This window comes from Lonchura striata, chromosome 26 (assembly GCF_050655825.1).
Source record: "Lonchura striata isolate lonStrDom1 chromosome 26, ASM5065582v1, whole genome shotgun sequence".
NCBI lineage: Eukaryota > Metazoa > Chordata > Aves > Passeriformes > Estrildidae > Lonchura > Lonchura striata.
The window spans coordinates 2,057,477-2,075,244 of NC_140728.1; the positions used below are offsets into that span (position 1 = coordinate 2,057,477).

At 49.8% G+C, this 17,768-nt stretch overlaps 1 protein-coding gene across 3 annotated transcripts; it reads left to right on the forward strand.

Moving 5' to 3' along the window:
* Positions 1–103: 103 nt before the first annotated feature.
* PTPN22 (protein tyrosine phosphatase non-receptor type 22) lies at positions 104–17,506 on the forward strand. 3 transcript variants are annotated; one of them, XM_031506974.3, is made up of 21 exons: positions 104–951; positions 3,636–3,744; positions 4,701–4,777; positions 5,681–5,776; positions 6,101–6,139; positions 6,534–6,605; positions 6,683–6,742; positions 7,128–7,270; positions 8,019–8,085; positions 9,097–9,174; positions 9,698–9,790; positions 11,091–11,167; positions 12,111–12,844; positions 13,869–13,955; positions 14,085–14,215; positions 14,877–14,904; positions 15,275–15,355; positions 15,649–15,752; positions 16,419–16,449; positions 16,549–16,620; positions 16,933–17,506. In XM_031506974.3, exons 1-21 carry the CDS (start codon positions 433–435, stop codon positions 16,995–16,997), a joined length of 2,763 nt encoding a protein of 920 aa, XP_031362834.3. In that variant the 5' UTR covers positions 104–432; the 3' UTR covers positions 16,998–17,506. The 3 variants fall into 3 exon arrangements, with proteins under 3 accessions (XP_031362834.3, XP_085417237.1, XP_085417236.1); XM_085561111.1 differs by lacking the exon at positions 16,549–16,620; XM_085561110.1 differs by lacking the exons at positions 16,419–16,449; positions 16,549–16,620.
* Positions 17,507–17,768: the final 262 nt, after the last annotated feature.

Below are 17,768 nucleotides of genomic sequence, written 5' to 3' on the forward strand. Positions count from 1 at the left end.
TCTGTGGATCAGGGCAGCTCTGCAGCCCAGCTCCTGCCTCTGTGTCCAACAGGGCCTTTCTCTCTGACCTTCCTTGCAGCAAAGCTTTAAGGAGCAATTGGGCAATAAATTAATCTCAGCCTCAAATGCCAAATTACTGTAAAGGGTGAACCTGCAGATGGACTCAAAGGCAGATCACCAGTTAGCTGTAGCAGGTTTCCTGCTGACAGTTGCCAGAGCTGTGTTGTGTTCCTGTCCTCAGGGAGAGCTGAAGTGGAAAACACCAGAACTTCCATCCCTGGAAAGTGTCCAAGGCCAGCTTGGATGGGCTTTTGAGCAACCTGGGATAGTGGAAGGTATCCTTGCCCATTGAGATGAGCTTTAAGTTCTCTTCCAACCCACACCATTCTGGGATTCTATGTTAAAAGCGTGAAGGGGAACTGTGGATTTTCCATGCTGTTTTATGGACTCTTCCAGCCCCATTCCAGGCTCAAAGCATTCCTGGTGAAGCACAGATCCTTGGGATGTGAATGCTCCACAGTTGCCCCCTGTGCTCACCCCTGGCTACCCCTGGCAGTGATGGCTGGACACGGTGCTGAAGGAATTGGGGTGGTGGGGGGCTTGGACTGGTGTCCAGCATGTCCCTACCCTTGTCCTCAGTGCTGCCCACCCCGTGCCAGGTGGGGCTGGTTTGAATGGAGGTGCCAGGGCCCTGTGCCGTGTGTTCTGTTGTGTTTGACCAGGATTATCTGCTACGCACTAATTTCCTTTGGGGCTGTGATGAAGTCAGAAAACCACAGGCAGCTCTCCCCGGCGGCGCCTTCCGCTGCGGATCACTTGACATGTCCCTTCCCAGGAGGGCCAGGCCAGGCACGCTCCGGCACCATGGACCAAAGGGAGATCCTGCTACAGAACCTGGAAAGGGCCCAGGGCAAGAAGCTCAGCCGAGGAGAGTTTGCAGAGGAGTTTTTGGTGAGTTCACTCAAGGCTTGGCTCAGCGCTTCAGCTCATGTCGGGGGAATCGCTCGGTCACCTCTCAAACCTGTAACAGTGAGGTTTTCTAGGAGTTTTACAGCAGACACCCAGAAGTTAATTGGGCTAAGAGGAATGTGAAGACATGATAGGAAATTAATAGTTTGCATTTGAACTGTTTGCTTTTTAACTAATCACCCGAGTGCTTCCTGTTTTCTGCTTGGTGAATGCACTTGTCGGGACACGGTTTCACTTTGCCTGGTAACAGAACTGGGGGGACAGGGAGGAATATGGAGCCTCTGGCCCTGGTGACACAACTGGGGATACAGGGAGGAATATGGAGCCTCTTCCCCTTCTCCCCATTGCAATCTGTTAGACCTGTGGCACACGAGTTCCTGCCAGGCATCTCTGGTTTCACCTTGACTTAGCTTGTCCTTGTTTCTATAAAGCACAAGTTGCCCAAGGGAGCTGTGGCTGCCCCATCCCTGGAAGTGTCCAAGGCCAGGGTGGAAAGGGCTTGGAACAACCTGGGAGAGCAGCAGGTGTCCCTGCCGACAGCAAGGGGTGGAATTAGAGGAGCTTTAAGGTCCCTTCCAACCTAAGCCATTCTGGGACCTGTGTGCTCCACATCCAGCAGTGCTCCTGGCTCCTCCTGGAAACTGCTTTCTTGTTCCCTCAAGGCAAAAGCTGCACAAAATGCTGATGGCTCCCACCACCCTCTGTGTTCTGTGTTGCCCTGAATCTGTGAGCTCTCTGATGTATTTTGTGGTTTGGGTGCCAGGGGTGAGGCTCGGATGCTAATGCACCATCTCATGGCTAAAGCTGGTGGCTGGAGTGGCTCTTGGTGCCTCAGCTGGAGGCAGGTGGCTCTGACAGGCTGGCTGGGCTGCTCTGAGGGCAGTGACATTGCCCAGCTCTCACAGACACAGGGAAGGGTAAAACTGGTACCTCTGTGAGATCTGAGAGGTGTCAAACACTGCACCGACCCGGGCAGTGGGCTCCAGGTTACCAAGGGGTCCACACAAGTTCCAGCTCCAGCCCTGCTCTGTCATACCAGCAAAACTGGCACTTCAAACACTCAGGGGAAAGCTGCGTGCTTGGTTTCCAGGTGTCTGGGTGGAGGGAAGTGATTAATCTGAGCCTGCAGTGGCAGCCCGTTGTTCCATGGAACAAAGCGCTGTCACAGCCTGCTGAGTTTCCCCTCGCTCCGCCTGGTGTCTGCGTGTGTGAGGCAGTGGGCTCTGCCCTGCTGCTCAGGCTGTCTCCAGCAGCCTGATGTATTAATTTCTGACCAAAATGGCAGGTGGAAATGGTCAAGGCTGCATTTCCTGTTGTATGGGATAAGATCTTCTCAGAGACACCAGATTTGTGGCCGCTTTTGCAAGGCAGCGGCCTCAGCAGGCCATCGTGCTGGCTTGTTTCCAGACGTGACAGATATATCCAGTGGCGTTCCTCCACCCCAATTCCTGCCCTCTCCTTGTGGGACCAAGCATTTTTATGGGCAAATTGTGGTGATGTTACTATAAATGATAGGGGTTTTGTTAGAGTCCCCTTGTTCTGTTTGCAGTCTCATCTGCACTCTGCCCAGGCTCCCCGGGGAATGGGCACAGCCCCGAGGCTGCCAGAGCTCCAGGAGCATTTGGACAACGCTCTCAGGCACAGGGTGGGATTTTGGGATGTCTGTGCAAGGCCAGAAGTTGGACTCAAGGATTCTTATGGGTCCCATCTAGCCCAGGGTAGTCCATGATTCTGTGATTCCCACTTCCTTTTTCATGCCTAGGCAGTTCCCAAGCTGTTTCATGTCAGATTATTCAGGGACAGAAAAGTCAGATGATTCAGGGCCTTGGCGAGACTGGACACATGGACTGTCCTGAGCTTCCTGTACCTCCTCCCTCACTCATTCCATCAGATCTCTGAGATTTAGCTTCTATTGTGGCTGAATTTAGTGTTTTAAAACTGCAATTTAATATTAAAAGCCAGCAATCTGGACACAAAAATAGGAAAGAAAAAATGCAATGAGAATGGTGCTTCTGAAACTGATGGTAACAAATAGTGTGTGTTATGTAGGAGCTGGTGGCAGTGAAATAAAATTCTATGCTTTACCAGAAGAAAAATGCTTTAACTCCCTGTGAGTGCTGCAGCTTTATCCTTAAAATGAAAGAGATGAGAGCTTTGCAGCCCTAAGGGTCTGTCCCAGGACTCCTTGTCTTTCATCAGTCCATGGAGCCACTCTGCCCCAGTTGCTTGTGCTCCCTTAGTGACTTGAGCATCACTGCTTCCAGCTGCAGATGGGAGCACCTCTACCAAAGTGAGAAAAATCAAGAGATTTACCTGTCTTTTCTGGTATCATTCGCTGAAGGTGCTTTGACACTGTCACTCCTCTGATCTGGGTGCCATTTGTACTGAGAGTGGCTCCCCTGGGCCTCACCCACTTTGTGTCACTTCACAAACCGACGTGTGGGCACTGCCTCAGCACACACTTTCCATCCTTCTCAAGCCTCTGCTGGGGCTCTCAGATGGTTCTGGCTCTGTTCCTGCTCTGAGCAAAGCCACTCAGGAAAGAATTAATGGTGCCAGCCTTGCTTTGTGGTAGCAAACGTGACCCCTGGAGACCTTCATGTGCTCTCTAGTAGTGAGCTGGCTGTAGCACGTCTGCTGTAATTTGTTCCACTCTTTTATCACAGAAGCTGAAGAGACAGTCAACAAAGTACAGAGCGGATAAAATCTACCCTACAGCAGCATCTGAGCAGCCAGAGAACGTCAAGAAAAACAGATACAAGGACATCTTACCTTGTAGGTTGGAAATGGCACATGTTCCTACTCAGCCTTTTGTTTTTCTTGCTTTTCTTGTTCTCATTCTCTGCTGCCTGCCTGCACAGTGGTTGTATGTGAGCATCTCACTGCTGTCTGTTGGCTTTGAGTCCTGCTGCTCAGATTTAGGGCTTTGGCTGCTGCAGTGCCTGCTCTGGAGGACTTGGGCACATATCTGCACTGTCAGGCGCATGGTGGGATTTGGGGGATGTCCTGTGCAGGGATAGGAATTGGACCTGATCATCCTTGTTGGTCCTTTCCAACTCAGGATTTTCTGTGGTTCTGTGCTATTTCCACAGACAGAAGAGCTTCTATTCACTAGGAAACACATCCTCCTGTGATAATCCTTGCAAGCTTTCTGGTTAGCTCTGTGACCACTTGCACCCAAAGGCCTTTGGACAGCAATGATGTGCAAAGCAGGCAACAGGCAAACCCTGCTGTGGCTTGGCTTGGTGCAGTGACTCCAAAGGACTCTGTCCCAGCATCAGAGCAGACTGACTCTTTTATCCACTCCAACTTGGAAAAGAAAGTAAATCACAGAATCATTAAGGTTGGAAAAGACCTCCAGGATGGAGTCCAGCTTTCAAACCTTTGTATCAGACCCCACAGAGCTGGTTTGAGTCTGCAGTGCTGTTAGGTGCTTTTGGGCTTGGCTTGCTGCATGGTCAGAGGGGATCAGCATTGCACTGGGGTAGTGGCAGCACCTGCAGCTCTCCCCTAAAACCTCCCCCACCCTCCAAAAGGATCTTGTCCATCCCCTGTGCGGGTAGCAGCAGGGCTGTGGGAGGTGTGGGAGGGACACCAGCTGCTTGCACAGCCACCCACCCACCCTGGATGGGCTCTCTGACTTGAGTGCTCCCCCAGAGCCCCTGGTGCTGCCCTCCAAGGGCTCAGTGACCTTGAAGGACAGACTCTGACTGCTTCCCCCACTTTTGCAGTTGACCACAGCAGAGTGGAGCTGTCCCTGATTACATCAGACGCAGATTCTCATTACATCAATGCCAACTTCATCAAGGTTTGCCTTTTGTTGTGGTGTTTTGTCCTTGCAAAGTTGTTGGTGGTGCCAGCTCGGTGGGTTGTGCCAGGAGGAGCAGGCTAGGGGCTCTGCAGCAGTTTCTGGGCTGTGCTCAAGGATAAGTGGTATAAGAAGATGAGCGAGCCCTCCAGAAACCTCCTGTGCAGCACAGAGGCACCAGGCTACAGGGCAAGGGACACGCTCATGCTGGGGGTGGAACAGTCTGTGGTTCTCAGCCCCAACTTCCTCGTCGCCGTTGCTGCCTTTGGTGGGTGACAGTGGTGCAAAAATGCCTGTGGCCAGAGTCACCTGGGCTGAAACCAGTGCAGAGGCAGGAAGCCTTGCAGTGCTGCATGGCTGGGACCCACTGCTGGGGCGAGCAACAGGGCAGATCAGTGTGGGACAGTGCTCCACCTGCAGCTCCACGAGCCCTGGGGCTGTCCTGGGCCTTCAGCCCTGCCCTGACTGACAGATAGATAGATGATAGGTAGATAGATAGATAGATAGATAGATAGATAGATAGATAGATAGATAGATAGATAGTTCCCTTCATTCTCCATGAGGGTGACCAGTGGCCCAGGGCTCTGTGTAGCCTGTCTGCAGAAGATCAGACCTTCCCAACAGGATCACAGTTCATTCTTTGGCCATCAGCAGCACAGCTGTGGCCACATCACCTCCAAGCTCCCAGAGGTGCTGGAAGAACTGGTGCTGGTCTCTGGGAGCAGATTTCAGCTCAATCCCAGCTCCCCAGCCTTTGGTTTGCACACCACTGCTTGAGTTAATGTATGTGCCCAAAATTCAACTATATGAAAGTCCTTAACGGCCTTGCTGATAGAAGCAAATTCAGAGAGGGGAATGACTTTATTTCTGCAGATGTCCCCATGTCTGGTTTGAATGTTCCAGGGTGTCTACGGGCCAAGAGCATATATTGCAACCCAGGGTCCTCTGCCCACTACTGTCACTGACTTTTGGAGGATGATTTGGGAGTATGAAGTCCTGGTAAGGTGCAGGTTTATATTTCAATATAAAGTTTATATTTTTAAGAAAAGTTGTCCTTACAGCCAGAAGTCCTTTCTGAGGCAGTGGGACTCGTGCCAGGGCAGGGTCTGCTGGTGGCTGTCCCTGCCTCTGGGCTCTGGCTGGGGTCCTTGTGCCAGGCTGTGGGTGATGTCCCAGTGTGACTTGTCTGGCACTTGGGGCTTGGGGGAAGGCAGCCCATGGTGTTTCCTCATCACTGACAAACACCCACAAGAGAGAGTCTAATTTTGCTGCCTGGATAAGAAACTCATGTTCAGACTTCTCTAATGAGCCTTCTTCCTGCAGGTCGTGGTCATGGCTTGTATGGAGTTTGAAATGGGGAAGGTGAGTAGTTGTCACAGATGAGGGGTGGGAGATGCAGATTTTTATTAAATCCCATTACTGAAGTGAGTTTCTGTTTGATATAAACTGGTTTTTGGTCCCGTGGGAGATGTCCCTGCCCATGGCAGAGGGTGAAAGGAGATGATCTTTAAGGTCCCTTCCAACCAAACCATGGTCTCTGACTCCATGAACTTCTTTAGCCATTTCCAGTAGTGTAGGGAATCTCCCTGGAAGGAGAAAACCCACAGAGGCAGCTCCAAGGAAGGGGAGGATGGGGCTGGACAGCAGCAAAAGTTGAGCCTCTTCCCAGAGTGAATTTTGTCCTGAAAATTGAAAAAGGAGACAGCACAGCTGGGCCAGTGGGGAATAACCAAACACATCCTTCTTGTCCCAACAGAAGAAATGTGAGCGGTACTGGGCGGAGGTGGAGAGCTCCCCCCTGCACTGTGGCCCTTTCTCCATCACCTGTGTGAGTGCAGCCACCCCAGCACCCTGTCCCACCCCGGGCCACCACAGAAAATCTGACTCTGACTCCTTCTTCTGCAGGAGGCTGAGGAGAAGAGGAATGAGTATGTGATTAGAACTTTAAAGGTGACCCTGAATGAGGTAAGGAGGAAAGGTCAAGGCAGAAAATGTACATGGGGTGGCTTTTTTATATAAATAATATATTAAAATACGGTACATTTTGTGCAGAAAATTTTACATTGCTCAGGATGCTGAATTAGATTTGACAGCAGTTGAGGGAACAAAGGAAGTAAAAAATTCATTAACTCAGACCTCAGTTTCTGAAGCTGTTTGTCAGTCATGGCAAATCAGGCTTCGTATAAGTGAGGCCAAGGATGTCATCAAACAGCTCCTGCAGCAAAACCAACTGCAAACTGCTGCTCTGCCCTTTGCCTGCTGATGCAGCTGGGATCTGGGGATGGAGCAGAAATGCAGCTCCCCTTGCCACGCCAACATGCCAGACCCTGCCACTGCTGTTCTCCCACAGGCAACCCGCACCATCTACCACTTCCACTACAAGAACTGGCCAGACCACCACGTCCCCTCCTCCATCGAGCCCATCCTGGAGCTGGTCAGGGACATCCGCTGCTACCAGCCCGATGACAGGGTCCCTGTCTGCATCCACTGCAGGTGGGTGACCTGGCTGCCACAGGCAAGGGCTGCTGGCCCCCAGAGCCCCCTGCTCCCATGGCCCGAGGGGTCACAGGGCAGGGAAGCTGGCCAAGCCCATAGCCAAGCTCCTCTTGTAGGGAGCCTTGAGGCAAAGGGTTCCTCTGAGGACAGCCAGCATGGCCAGGGGACAGGGAAGGAGGCAGCCAGCAATAGAATCACAGAGCCATGGAATTGTTTAGGTTCCAAAAGTCCCTTAAGATGCTCAAGTCCAACCATTTGCCCAGAACTGCCAAGACCACTGCTAAGCCATGTCCTCAAGTGCCACATCTACACATCTGTTCAATGGTGACTTCACCACTGCCCTCGGCAGCCTGTGCCAGTGCTTGACAATGCTTTTGGTCGAGAAATTTTCCCTAACATGCAATCTAAACCTCCCCTGGGGCAACCTGAGGCTGTTTCCTCTTGTCCTGTCCCTTGTTAGCTGGGAGAAGAGACAAACACCCAGCTGGCTACACCCTCCTGTCAGGGAGTGAGAATGTCTGGCTCGGAGACCACCACTGGCCATGTCCAGGTGTGGCTGGTCACCACAGGAGGGCTGAGAGCTGTTCCCAGGGGATGAGCTGCGCCTCCCAACCCCGTGCAGCACAGCCCTGCGTGGGCTGAAGCTGCAGCATCCTGCAGGGTCACAGGTGGCTGTGGGTCCTCCCCAAACACCCCTGTCAGAAGCACAGCGTGCCCAGCCTGTGCCCTGTGGCTGTCATTGCAGTGCTGGCTGCGGCAGAACCGGCGTCATCTGCGCCATCGACTACACCCAGAAGCTGCTGAAGGACGGGGTGAGTGGCAGCCCCCGCTGCCTTCCATGGCTCCTGCCCCCTCTGTGCCTCGCCAGCCCTCCCTCTGCCTTTCACCCCCTCTGACTGCGCTCGGGGGGATTTCAGGGGGATGGCAGCTCCCCACGGCCTCACTGGAGAGCCAAAGTGCTGATTCCCCACTCCCAGTTTGTGCCATTCCCCTCTCTCCAGGCACTGACAGCATCATCAGTGGGGCAGAATCCCCCTTCCCCTGCTCCCTCTGGCCCTGTGCTGACCTTCACCCTTCAATACATCTTTACTGTCTTCGTTTGTCTCTCCACACTCACACATCAGATATTCAGTGTTTCCAAACACTGAATTTGCTTTACTCTGACTCTCCAATAATGGCACAGGCAGTGATCCCTGGCCTCAGGGCGGGTGCTGGGACTCAGAGGAGAGCCTGCTGTGTTCTTCAGCTCCCTGAGCCCATCCAGCTGGGAAATCAGTGTCATGTCCTTCGTGCTGCCCACAGCTGTTATAAAAAGGGTATGTTCTGTGGAGTGTGAGACAGCAGGGAGGAGGATGGTTTGTAATAAATAAAATAGAACTTTAAGTAGGCCCTTTGTTAAAAATTATTGCAGCAGCAGGCCTGGATTTCAGACAGTGCTCTGAACTGCCTCATGACTTGGAGGATTCGTGGAATTAGACCTGTCTGTAATTTTTTATCAGAGAAATCATAGAAATCATTGAAAGATTTCATTTAAAGATTTCATTTAAAGATTTCATTTAAAGATTCATTGAAAGATTTGGGTCAGAAGGATCTTAAAAATCCTCTTTTTCCAGCTCTCTTCCATGGGTAAGGACAGCTTCCACTGTGCCAGGCTGCTCCATGCCCCATCCAGCCTGGTCTTGGGCACTTCCAGGGATCCAGGGGCAGCCACAGCTGTGCCAGGGCCTCCCCACCCTCACAGGGAAGAATTCCTTCCCAATATTAAACCTGAATTTCTCCTCTTTCAGTTTAAAACCATTTTGCCCTTTTCTCTTTCTCACCAGATTGTTCCAGTGAACTTCAGTGTTTTCAGCCTGATCCAGGAAATGCGCACACAAAGACCCTGCATAGTGCAGACCAAGGTGTGTCTGGGGAATGCCACCAGCAGCTGCTCCGTGCTGGCACCTCGCCTTTCCCCCAGGAGGGTTCACAGCAGGGAAACCCAGAGCAGTGGTGCTGGTGGGAGCTGGGAGATGTTGAGCAAAGTCCCTTTTCTGAACAGAACAATGATCTGGCAGAAGTTCATTTGGTAGCTGAGCGTTTCCTTGTGGACTGCTGGGCCAGTGCTCACAGTGGGATTTATCAAATGCTTACACTGTGAGACCACGACTGGCCAGGCAATAAAGTGGGAACTTTACTCAGCTGCAACAGACTGAAGAGGAAGCTCAATGCAGAACAATGTTTTTTTGCACACCTCAAAAGCCCCTAAAATGCTTCAGTGTGAACCCTGGGAGACTTGTGGCTTCTGCCTCTTCTCAAAATTCACACCCTGCCAACAGACAGGAAAGGCAGCTTCTCTCAGGGTGATGCTTGCTTGGGGAGAGGTGGCCATTTACAGGTCCCAGCGGTGCTGGCTGTGACATTTTGTGCCTGTCTGGAATGCAGGAGCAGTATGAGCTGGTTTACGATGTGGTGATTGAGCTCTTCAAAAGGCAGATTCAAGCACTCGATGGCCAGAAAGATTCTGCTGCTTCACAGGTAAAAGTCCCAGGACACACACGCTGCCTCTTGGGCATTCCAGCTCTAACCTCAATTCCTGCTGCAGATCTGGGGTGAACTCCCACATTTTCTGCTCCCCTTGATACCCAAACCGAGTCTCTTTTGACATTAACCCGTGAGAATCCAACTCTTCCCCTCAGTGTGCAATGCTTCTCACAAACAAGACCTAGATTTTATTCAGTCTCAAAGCCATTTTCTATTTTCTATATATTTTTATAATTGTTTAATGTTATGAGTGGATGGAACACCACAAATTTTCTACAGGACTGACTGATTTCCATGGGGATGTGCCAGTGAAACTTGGGGGAATTTCAGACCAGGCTGGGAAGGTCCAGGTTGGGAAGCTTGGGATCACAAGGCAGTGAGGCTGAAAGTGATAGCTCATGTGTGCTAGTGAGGGAATCAGCACTACAGCCTGTCTGTGGGAGGGCATGGGGGAAATATCTTGTGAAAAAACATGGCAAAGTCTCACAAATCTGTTACACCTCTGAGGAAAAGAAATGTGGTCTTGGTGTGAAGTTGCATATTAACAGGAATAGCCAAAACATCTCTGGTTGAGGTTTTCTTTGCTCTTGCTGTTCTGTGACTGCTGACATGAGCTCCACTGGATCAAATCCAGGAAAGTAAATGCATCACAACAAAGCCTGGAAGGTCACAGTGAGCTCATTTTGTCAGAAACTTTCATCTAAAAAATTGGAAAGGGGATCCTGCAATGGGACTCGTGCCTCAGTTTTGCCATATGATTTGCAGTTCATTCTGAGTGAGAAAAGAACTGGGAAAAGCCTTTTTGGACTGGTTAAGGACAGCCTGTGAGCAAAGGTCACAAAGGGCTGGGTTGACACTAAATGCAGAGGACTTTTCAAGTCAGGATGTGGTTTTGTATCTCTTGCCCAAACCTCTCGCCCCCTTAAACCTCCCTGTCCTCTGAGGGCACTGTGCAGAGCATGGGGATGGCCATGAGCTGCTGTCATGCACAAAACCAGCACCCAGCTTGCCCAGTGTGGGCTCCTGAAGGCAGAGTGTCTGCACAGGCTGCCTGCCAGCTGTTTGGCACAGCTGGATGGTTGTAGGGCTCGCTGTACCCTCCTTTCAGAAAGGTGCTGGCAGAGTTGCCCTTCAGGAAGTTCTGTCTGCAGTTTTCAGCTCCACCTTGGTGTCATTTCCCAAGTGCTTTAGAAATTAGAAGGATCTGGCAAAAATCCCAGCTCCTGAAGCAGCACATTGGTGTTCTTTACATTCTGCCTCCTCACTCTTGTTTGCAAACATTTCCTTTCCCCAGGAAGGAGCAGGGCATCCTGTAGCCAAGCCAGTCCCGACTCCAGTGGAAGACATTTATGGCCTGAGTTTACTCACCTGGTAAGGCACAAGTATCCCTGGTTGGTGTTTGTAGTCACCCACACAATTTCAGAGAGATTCACTTGCTGATGTGTGCTCTGAAACACTTTATCTCGCAGGATCTGCTGCCTCCCTTGAGTCCCACTTTGACTCTCATGTTTGTTCCTAACATAATTCATAGAATCATAAAGGTTGAAAAAGTTTCTAAGACCACTGAGCACAACCATTAACCTGTGACTGCCGGGTCCAACACTGAACCATGTGCCCAAGTGCCACATCTGCATGTTTTATGAGCAATTCCATGGATGGTGTTTCCATCTTCCCTGGGCAGCCTGTTGCAATGCCTCATCACCCCTTGAGTGAAGAAACTTTTTCTGATTTCCTAATAATTCCTGCTTTTCTCACTGATGTGTCTCAGCCTCTTCCCTGTGTGCCATTATCTGTCCCCTTCTTCTGCCCTGGTTTCACATGTAAACTGGAAACAGTATAAAACAGTACAAAAGAGTATAAAAAGGTCTCATGAACACAGAGGCTGGATCATCCCAGCCCTCTGCCTGGCATGGAATGCCCCCACACTGCTCCTCTCTTCCATCTGCATGTTCCACTCCAGTGCCCCTTGCTGCAGGAATAGCAATCCTGAGGATGCAGCTTCCCAATACCAGCAGCTTCCAAGGGTGGTGGGATCTCTCTGTGGACATGTTTGGGATTACAGTGTCTGCTTTCTGTAAATAATTTTGCCTTTTGGTTCAGCTTGATGACATAAAGAGGCCTCCTCTGTTCATCATTTAACAGTGTTGAAATGGAGCACAGTCCTTCCCTGTGCTCCTTGCTCGAGGCTGGGCTGGGCTCTGCATTCCTGAAGGAATTGCTCCTGGGAGCAGTGCTGTGGGCTGTTAGTGGGCTAAAATTACCTGAGCCCTCCATGGCTTTGACTCCACACCACTTTATTGTGCTTTTACTGCAGCTCAGAGCGAGAGGAGCAGGCTCCACACCAACATCTCCCTCAGCAGCAGGATGAGCACCAACATCTCTCTCCGGTGGCACAGGGCAAAGCATCCCTGCCCCCTCTGGGTGCCCCGGGTGCACAGCCCAGCTCTGCCTGGGGCATGCCCCCCATCAGACAGGCCATCTCCTTCGGTGCTCTGAACTTCTCCAGCTGCAGGAAGGCAGCTGCTGGCGAGCCCTGGGCTGCTGGGGATGTCCCTCAGAAACGCTGCAGCTGGGAGCTGGAGCTGGAGCCAGACCCAAAGGGAGCAGGCAGGAGGGTGCCTGGTGCCAGAGCTCCTCTGGCATGGACTGTATCGACCCCTCTAGCACTGGAGCAGCGGCGAGAAGCCTGGGAATGGGATGCAGGGGATGCCAAGCCTGTGTGGAGTCCCCAGTGGCCAAAAGCCTGTCACTCGAGCTTCCAGGATGGATTTTCACCTGTGGACCTGAACCCCTCCAGACGAGCAGCGGGTGGCCCCCCAGGCCACAGGAAGCAGAGGCAATGCCCTCACCCTTCCCTGTGCTCAGCAGAAGACCCCTACTTCTCATCACTCTCTCCAGATGACTCTGTGTCCCCCGTGTTTCCCTTTCTGGAGGGGCAGGATGAGCTCCTCCCTTCGTGCTCTGCCAGTGCCCCGCTAGAGCCCACCACAGCCAGCTCCCCATCATCCCACCACGTCCCCCTGAACCAGGAGAGCATCTTCTCCTCGGGTAAGTGCTGCTGGGACAAGGGGACACATGGGACCAGCTCACTCTGGACTGGGGTGTGCTGGAGGGAGTGGTCAGTGAGGTCATCTGGTGTCCAGGAAGGTCTGTAGCTGCTCCTCAGGACTGGGCTCTCATGGGAGCTGAGGGAGCAACTGGTTTCATCCTCACACTTTTCATCCTGCCTGAATTTTTTTCCCCACAAACATTTTTAGAGCAGTGTCACTTTGGTGTTTGACTTACACAGCTGCCCTGAACCACTGTGTGACCTCAGAACAGCTCTCACAGGGAGGCAGGGATGGTGCTGACCAATTCTTGCACCGAGGTGCTCCAAAAAGCATTCAGAAAGCTCCCAGAAATGCTTTTCTCTGAGGATTTAGTTTTCAGGTCAAACCCCAATCTTTGCTGTAGAGTGTCATGTGGGGGACACTGAAATCTCACTAAGATTGAGAGATCCAGGACTTCAGGGGCCCTGAACAACCTGGGTGACACCCCTGCCCATGGTGGGGGTGTTGGATCTAAATGGCTTTTAAGGTCTCTTCCAACCCAACCCATTCCATGATTCCATGTTTCAACACAAGTGTTTTGCCCAGATCTGCAGCCTGAAATCCATCACCTGTCATATGAGGAAGGTGGAATTATTCCTTGTTCTAGCTAGTCCGGTCCAGTCGGACATTTCCTATTGTCCACAGCTTTGGTACTTGCTCCACTTCGTCCTGCCCAGGCCCCTCAGCATTCAATGGAACAAAGACATGCTTGTTATCCGGTGTCCTTGGGAAGTCCTGGGAGGTGCAACCCAAGCCAAGCAGCACCAGAACCACCTGCTGCATGCCTGGCTCTGTGCTGGGTTATGCTCATTTTCCTCGTGCAATTGGTGCTGGGACTTATTTGGATGTTTAACCACAGTTTAGAAGTGTTTAACCTTAATCTCTGGTGTGTGGCAGGGCAGGAGCAGCCCCCTCCCCTACACAGGTCTGTGGTGCCCTCGTGTCCTGCCATGCCAGTAACCTGTCTGTGTCTCTCCAATCAGCCCCCCTGCCACAGCCTGATGATGATGATGATGCTCCACCCCTGCCCCAGCGCACCCCGGAGTCCTTCATTGTGGCCAGTGAGCCAGGTGAGAGATGAACAACATTAAATGTGGGTCTGAGCAGCACTGAGGGCTCACCCAACACCGGGGTGGTTCTGTAGCATCTGGCAGTGCCTGGGATGAGGAATGATCTCTCTGGTGTTCAATTGCTTCTAGGGCAGTTTCCTCAGGCCACTCCGGATTTCCAGATTCCAGACAGAAATCCAAATATTGGAACCTCCTGGGAGTGGAGTGGTGAGTCTCACTCAAAGGGGTTTCATGACCCTGTGAGACTGAGACCATGTAAGGTGAGAGTGGCCTTTCACCTCTTTTCCAGCACTATTCCTATGCCAATCTCCTTACCATATTTCCTTCTCTAAGAAAGACTCTAGTTCTTGGAACTTTATATTTGCCATAAATTATTTCATAGAATAACAGAATTATGGAATATCTTAAGAAAATCCCATTCCACCCCCCAGCCATGGGCAGGGACACCTTCCACTAGACCAGGTTGCTCCAAGTCCTGTCCAACCTGGCTTTGAACACTTTCAGGGATTTCAGGGCTCAGGATTGGAAAGAAGATGGGTTCTTATCAACACCTACTTTAATCCAAACATTACTTTTTGGGATTCTAAGACCAATACAGGGTAATAAACATATTGTCCCTTACTTAGAGAAGGATAATGAACACAGGACATTAGTGTTCTGCTGAGCTTGACACAGCCCTGTGGAACCAACAGGAGCTGAACAAAATTTAGGCATCTGTTGATCATCCCATAGCTGAGTGGCAGCTCTGTGAAGTGGAAGAATGAGGCACAAGTCTGTCTTCCTCTACACGAGTGTGGAGGTGTATGTGGGAGGGTGTTTGCACATCACATCCTTTCCTCATCTTCTCTGGCTTCCTTGTGTGCAAGAAAACAACATTTGGATGTGGGACTTTTAAATACCTGCCTTGTTTTTTGTTTCCAGAGCGTGAAGCTTTGGAGCCCACAAACAGGTAAAAGTTTAACGCTGGGATAATCTTGGGAATTAAGACCTGCTTTTTTTTCTGAAACTGCTTTACTTAGTAAAAGTGTTTAGGATCTGTGCTCACTGCAACGGAAATTGTTGCTAAATAGTTCTGCAACTAAATAGCTCCAACCAGAACTAAACAGTTCTGCAACAAAGTGAACTGGTAGTTTTGTGTTTCCTAATCAGCTCCTGCCTCATCCTGTTCATGAGGGTGTTCCTTGCAGCCTCCTCTTTGTCTGCATGTTATGCGTTTCCTTTGAGACAACTGAGATTACCTGGTTGCTTCTAATATATATATATATATATATATATATATTAAAGCTAGGTAACCAACTCTTTTATCTTTGCTTTCTCAGAGACAACCCAGGATTGCTCCAATTCTCCTCCTCCGCTTCCTGAAAGAACCCCGGAGTCGTTCGTTCTCGCTGAGGCAGCAAGTAAGTGCTGAGCTCTTTTCTCAGGATGGAACTGAGGTTTTACACTCACACCTAAACCTGTAGGTTTCTGAGAGCGTGGCCCACTTGTTCAAAGCTTCACCAGGTACTGCTTCAGCACTTCCCTGCAGGAGAGTTCAGCAAATGCAATGAAAATAAACACAAGTAGGGAACCTGCAGAAAATTTCTAGAAGTGCTGCATTAGTGGAGATGAAAAGCAGCAATAAAGCACTTGGAAAAAATCAGGAGGATTTGTGAATGACCACTGAAAATGTATGTATCATGTATGTTCCCAGGTCTCCAGCCTGCTGCAAGAAATTCCTTGAGTCCTGCAGGTTTGGAGAACAAGGGCTCAGGAACATCATCCAAAGAACTCATTAAATGCTTCAGGAGGAGCAAGGTAAAAGAAACAAAAGGTGTGGAAAAAAAGGGAGAGAGAAGAGCTGTGGCACAGCTGGTGCTGCTCTCTCACTGGTCACTGGGGGAACAGGGCCTGCTTTGAGAGAGCTTGTGTTTAGGGCAAGAAAACAAGAGTAATACAAATATTCTGGTGTAGAACTGCAAACACCCACCCTGTGTGCACTGGGAACAGGGAAACCCAGCCCTGCCCGTGCCAGCGCCTGTGCCTTGGCACTCCATCCACCTGGAGTGCCAGCTCCTCTGGGAAGAAGTTGCTCCAGCGGGGTCTGAGTCTGTCCTGCAAGGACAGAACCATGGCCAGCCCCCTCTTGTTGAGCCTCCTGTTAATTATCCCCACGAGATTGTACTTTGGGGTGCAATGGTGGAACAGAAAAGCGCTTGAGGAAAACAGCAAGTAAGTACAAACTGGAGGCATTTGGGATGACAAGGAAAAAGCCAAAGAGCGTGGCAAAAAATTTGCTTTTTATGAGATGTGATACTTGTACATTTACCAGTGAATTCCCTCAGTAGCTGATCTATTTATGCATGTACATTTATCAGTGTTTTTACACATGTGCATTACCAGCAAATTCCCTTTACCACAGTAGCTGATCCACTGCTTCACACATTTTTTTCCAACTAGCCTTTTTCTATTTTTTTTTTACAGAGCTTGAAAATATTGAAAAATGTGAAAAAAAGTAAGTTTTTCAGGCTAATATCTTCGCAATGGCTTTAAACAAGTATTTAAATGTGTGGGGCCAGTGACCAGCTGCTCCAGCCTCATATTTTATTTCTAGGCATCTGCAGTCCACTAACAAAATCATCAGAACCTGCCCCAACAAACTCTTCGAGGTCTTTCCTTAACTTTGGTATGTTTTGCTCTCATGTTTTGGTAGGAAGAACCTGGTTCTTGCAAGTCTAAATGCCAGGCAGAACACTTATAAACGACAAATATTTCAAATAATGCTCATTGGGTTTTAAAGATTTTGGTTTTACACATTTACAACTTCATTTGCAACTACGGGATGTTGCTTTTCTGTCATATCTTAAAGCTTGGGAAAGATCTGAAATTGCAAGTATTTTCAATTCCTTCAATTCCTGTGTTATTTTAAGGGATTATATAATCAACATCTGCAACATACAGAATTTGTTGCATTAAAAAATATATCATTTCTTCCTAGGCTTTGCAAATCGATTTTCAAAACCTAAAGGACCAAGAAATCCACCCCCAGCATGGAATATTTAGATGTATTTTACAGACTTGGCATTGCAGATTTGTGAAGTCATCCTGAAATACTTGGAATGCCCATCCCAGTGAAGCTTCCACCAAAATAAACACATCCAAAGCTGTTACACGGTATTGGCAGCTCAGGCACTACTTGCACATTCACTGAATTTAAAACTGGAGTTTTAAAGTCAAGAATGTAAAAGTACCAGCAGCTTTCAGTTCATTCGCAATGGGATGGAAGGTAAACCTTGGAATACAAGTTTTATCCTAAGGAAGAACATATTTTTGTCGTGTTTTGGAATGTAATCACTTGAAAAGGACGGATTTGAGCATAAACTGATGATGGGACCCAGTGAAGGCTCTGGAATGAACTGGAAACAAACGGAGCAGAGTGAGGTGACCAAGACCCTCTCTCACATTTGTAGGTCTATTCTAATCAAAGACACTGAAATGTTTACATTACTTGGACTAAGAGGGAATTAGCACCCCAAATTTTAGAAATAATATAAGCTTTTTTTTCCCCCCCATCTGGGCGAACCAGAGCATTTGTCTGGATTTCTGGGCAATAGGATTTGGGACAGTGATTGATCCCATGGAAATGAAACCGGTGCAACTGCACAAGTGGCTGACCCAGCTGCTCTTCTATCTGGTGGAAAAAAATCCCAAAACACCATGACAGCAAGAAAATATTATTGTATTTTAAAGCAATGCTGTTTTCAAGGATTGGTGATTCTCCAGCACAGAATTTCAGGTGGGAACAGGGAAGACAAGATTCCTCACCAGATTCCA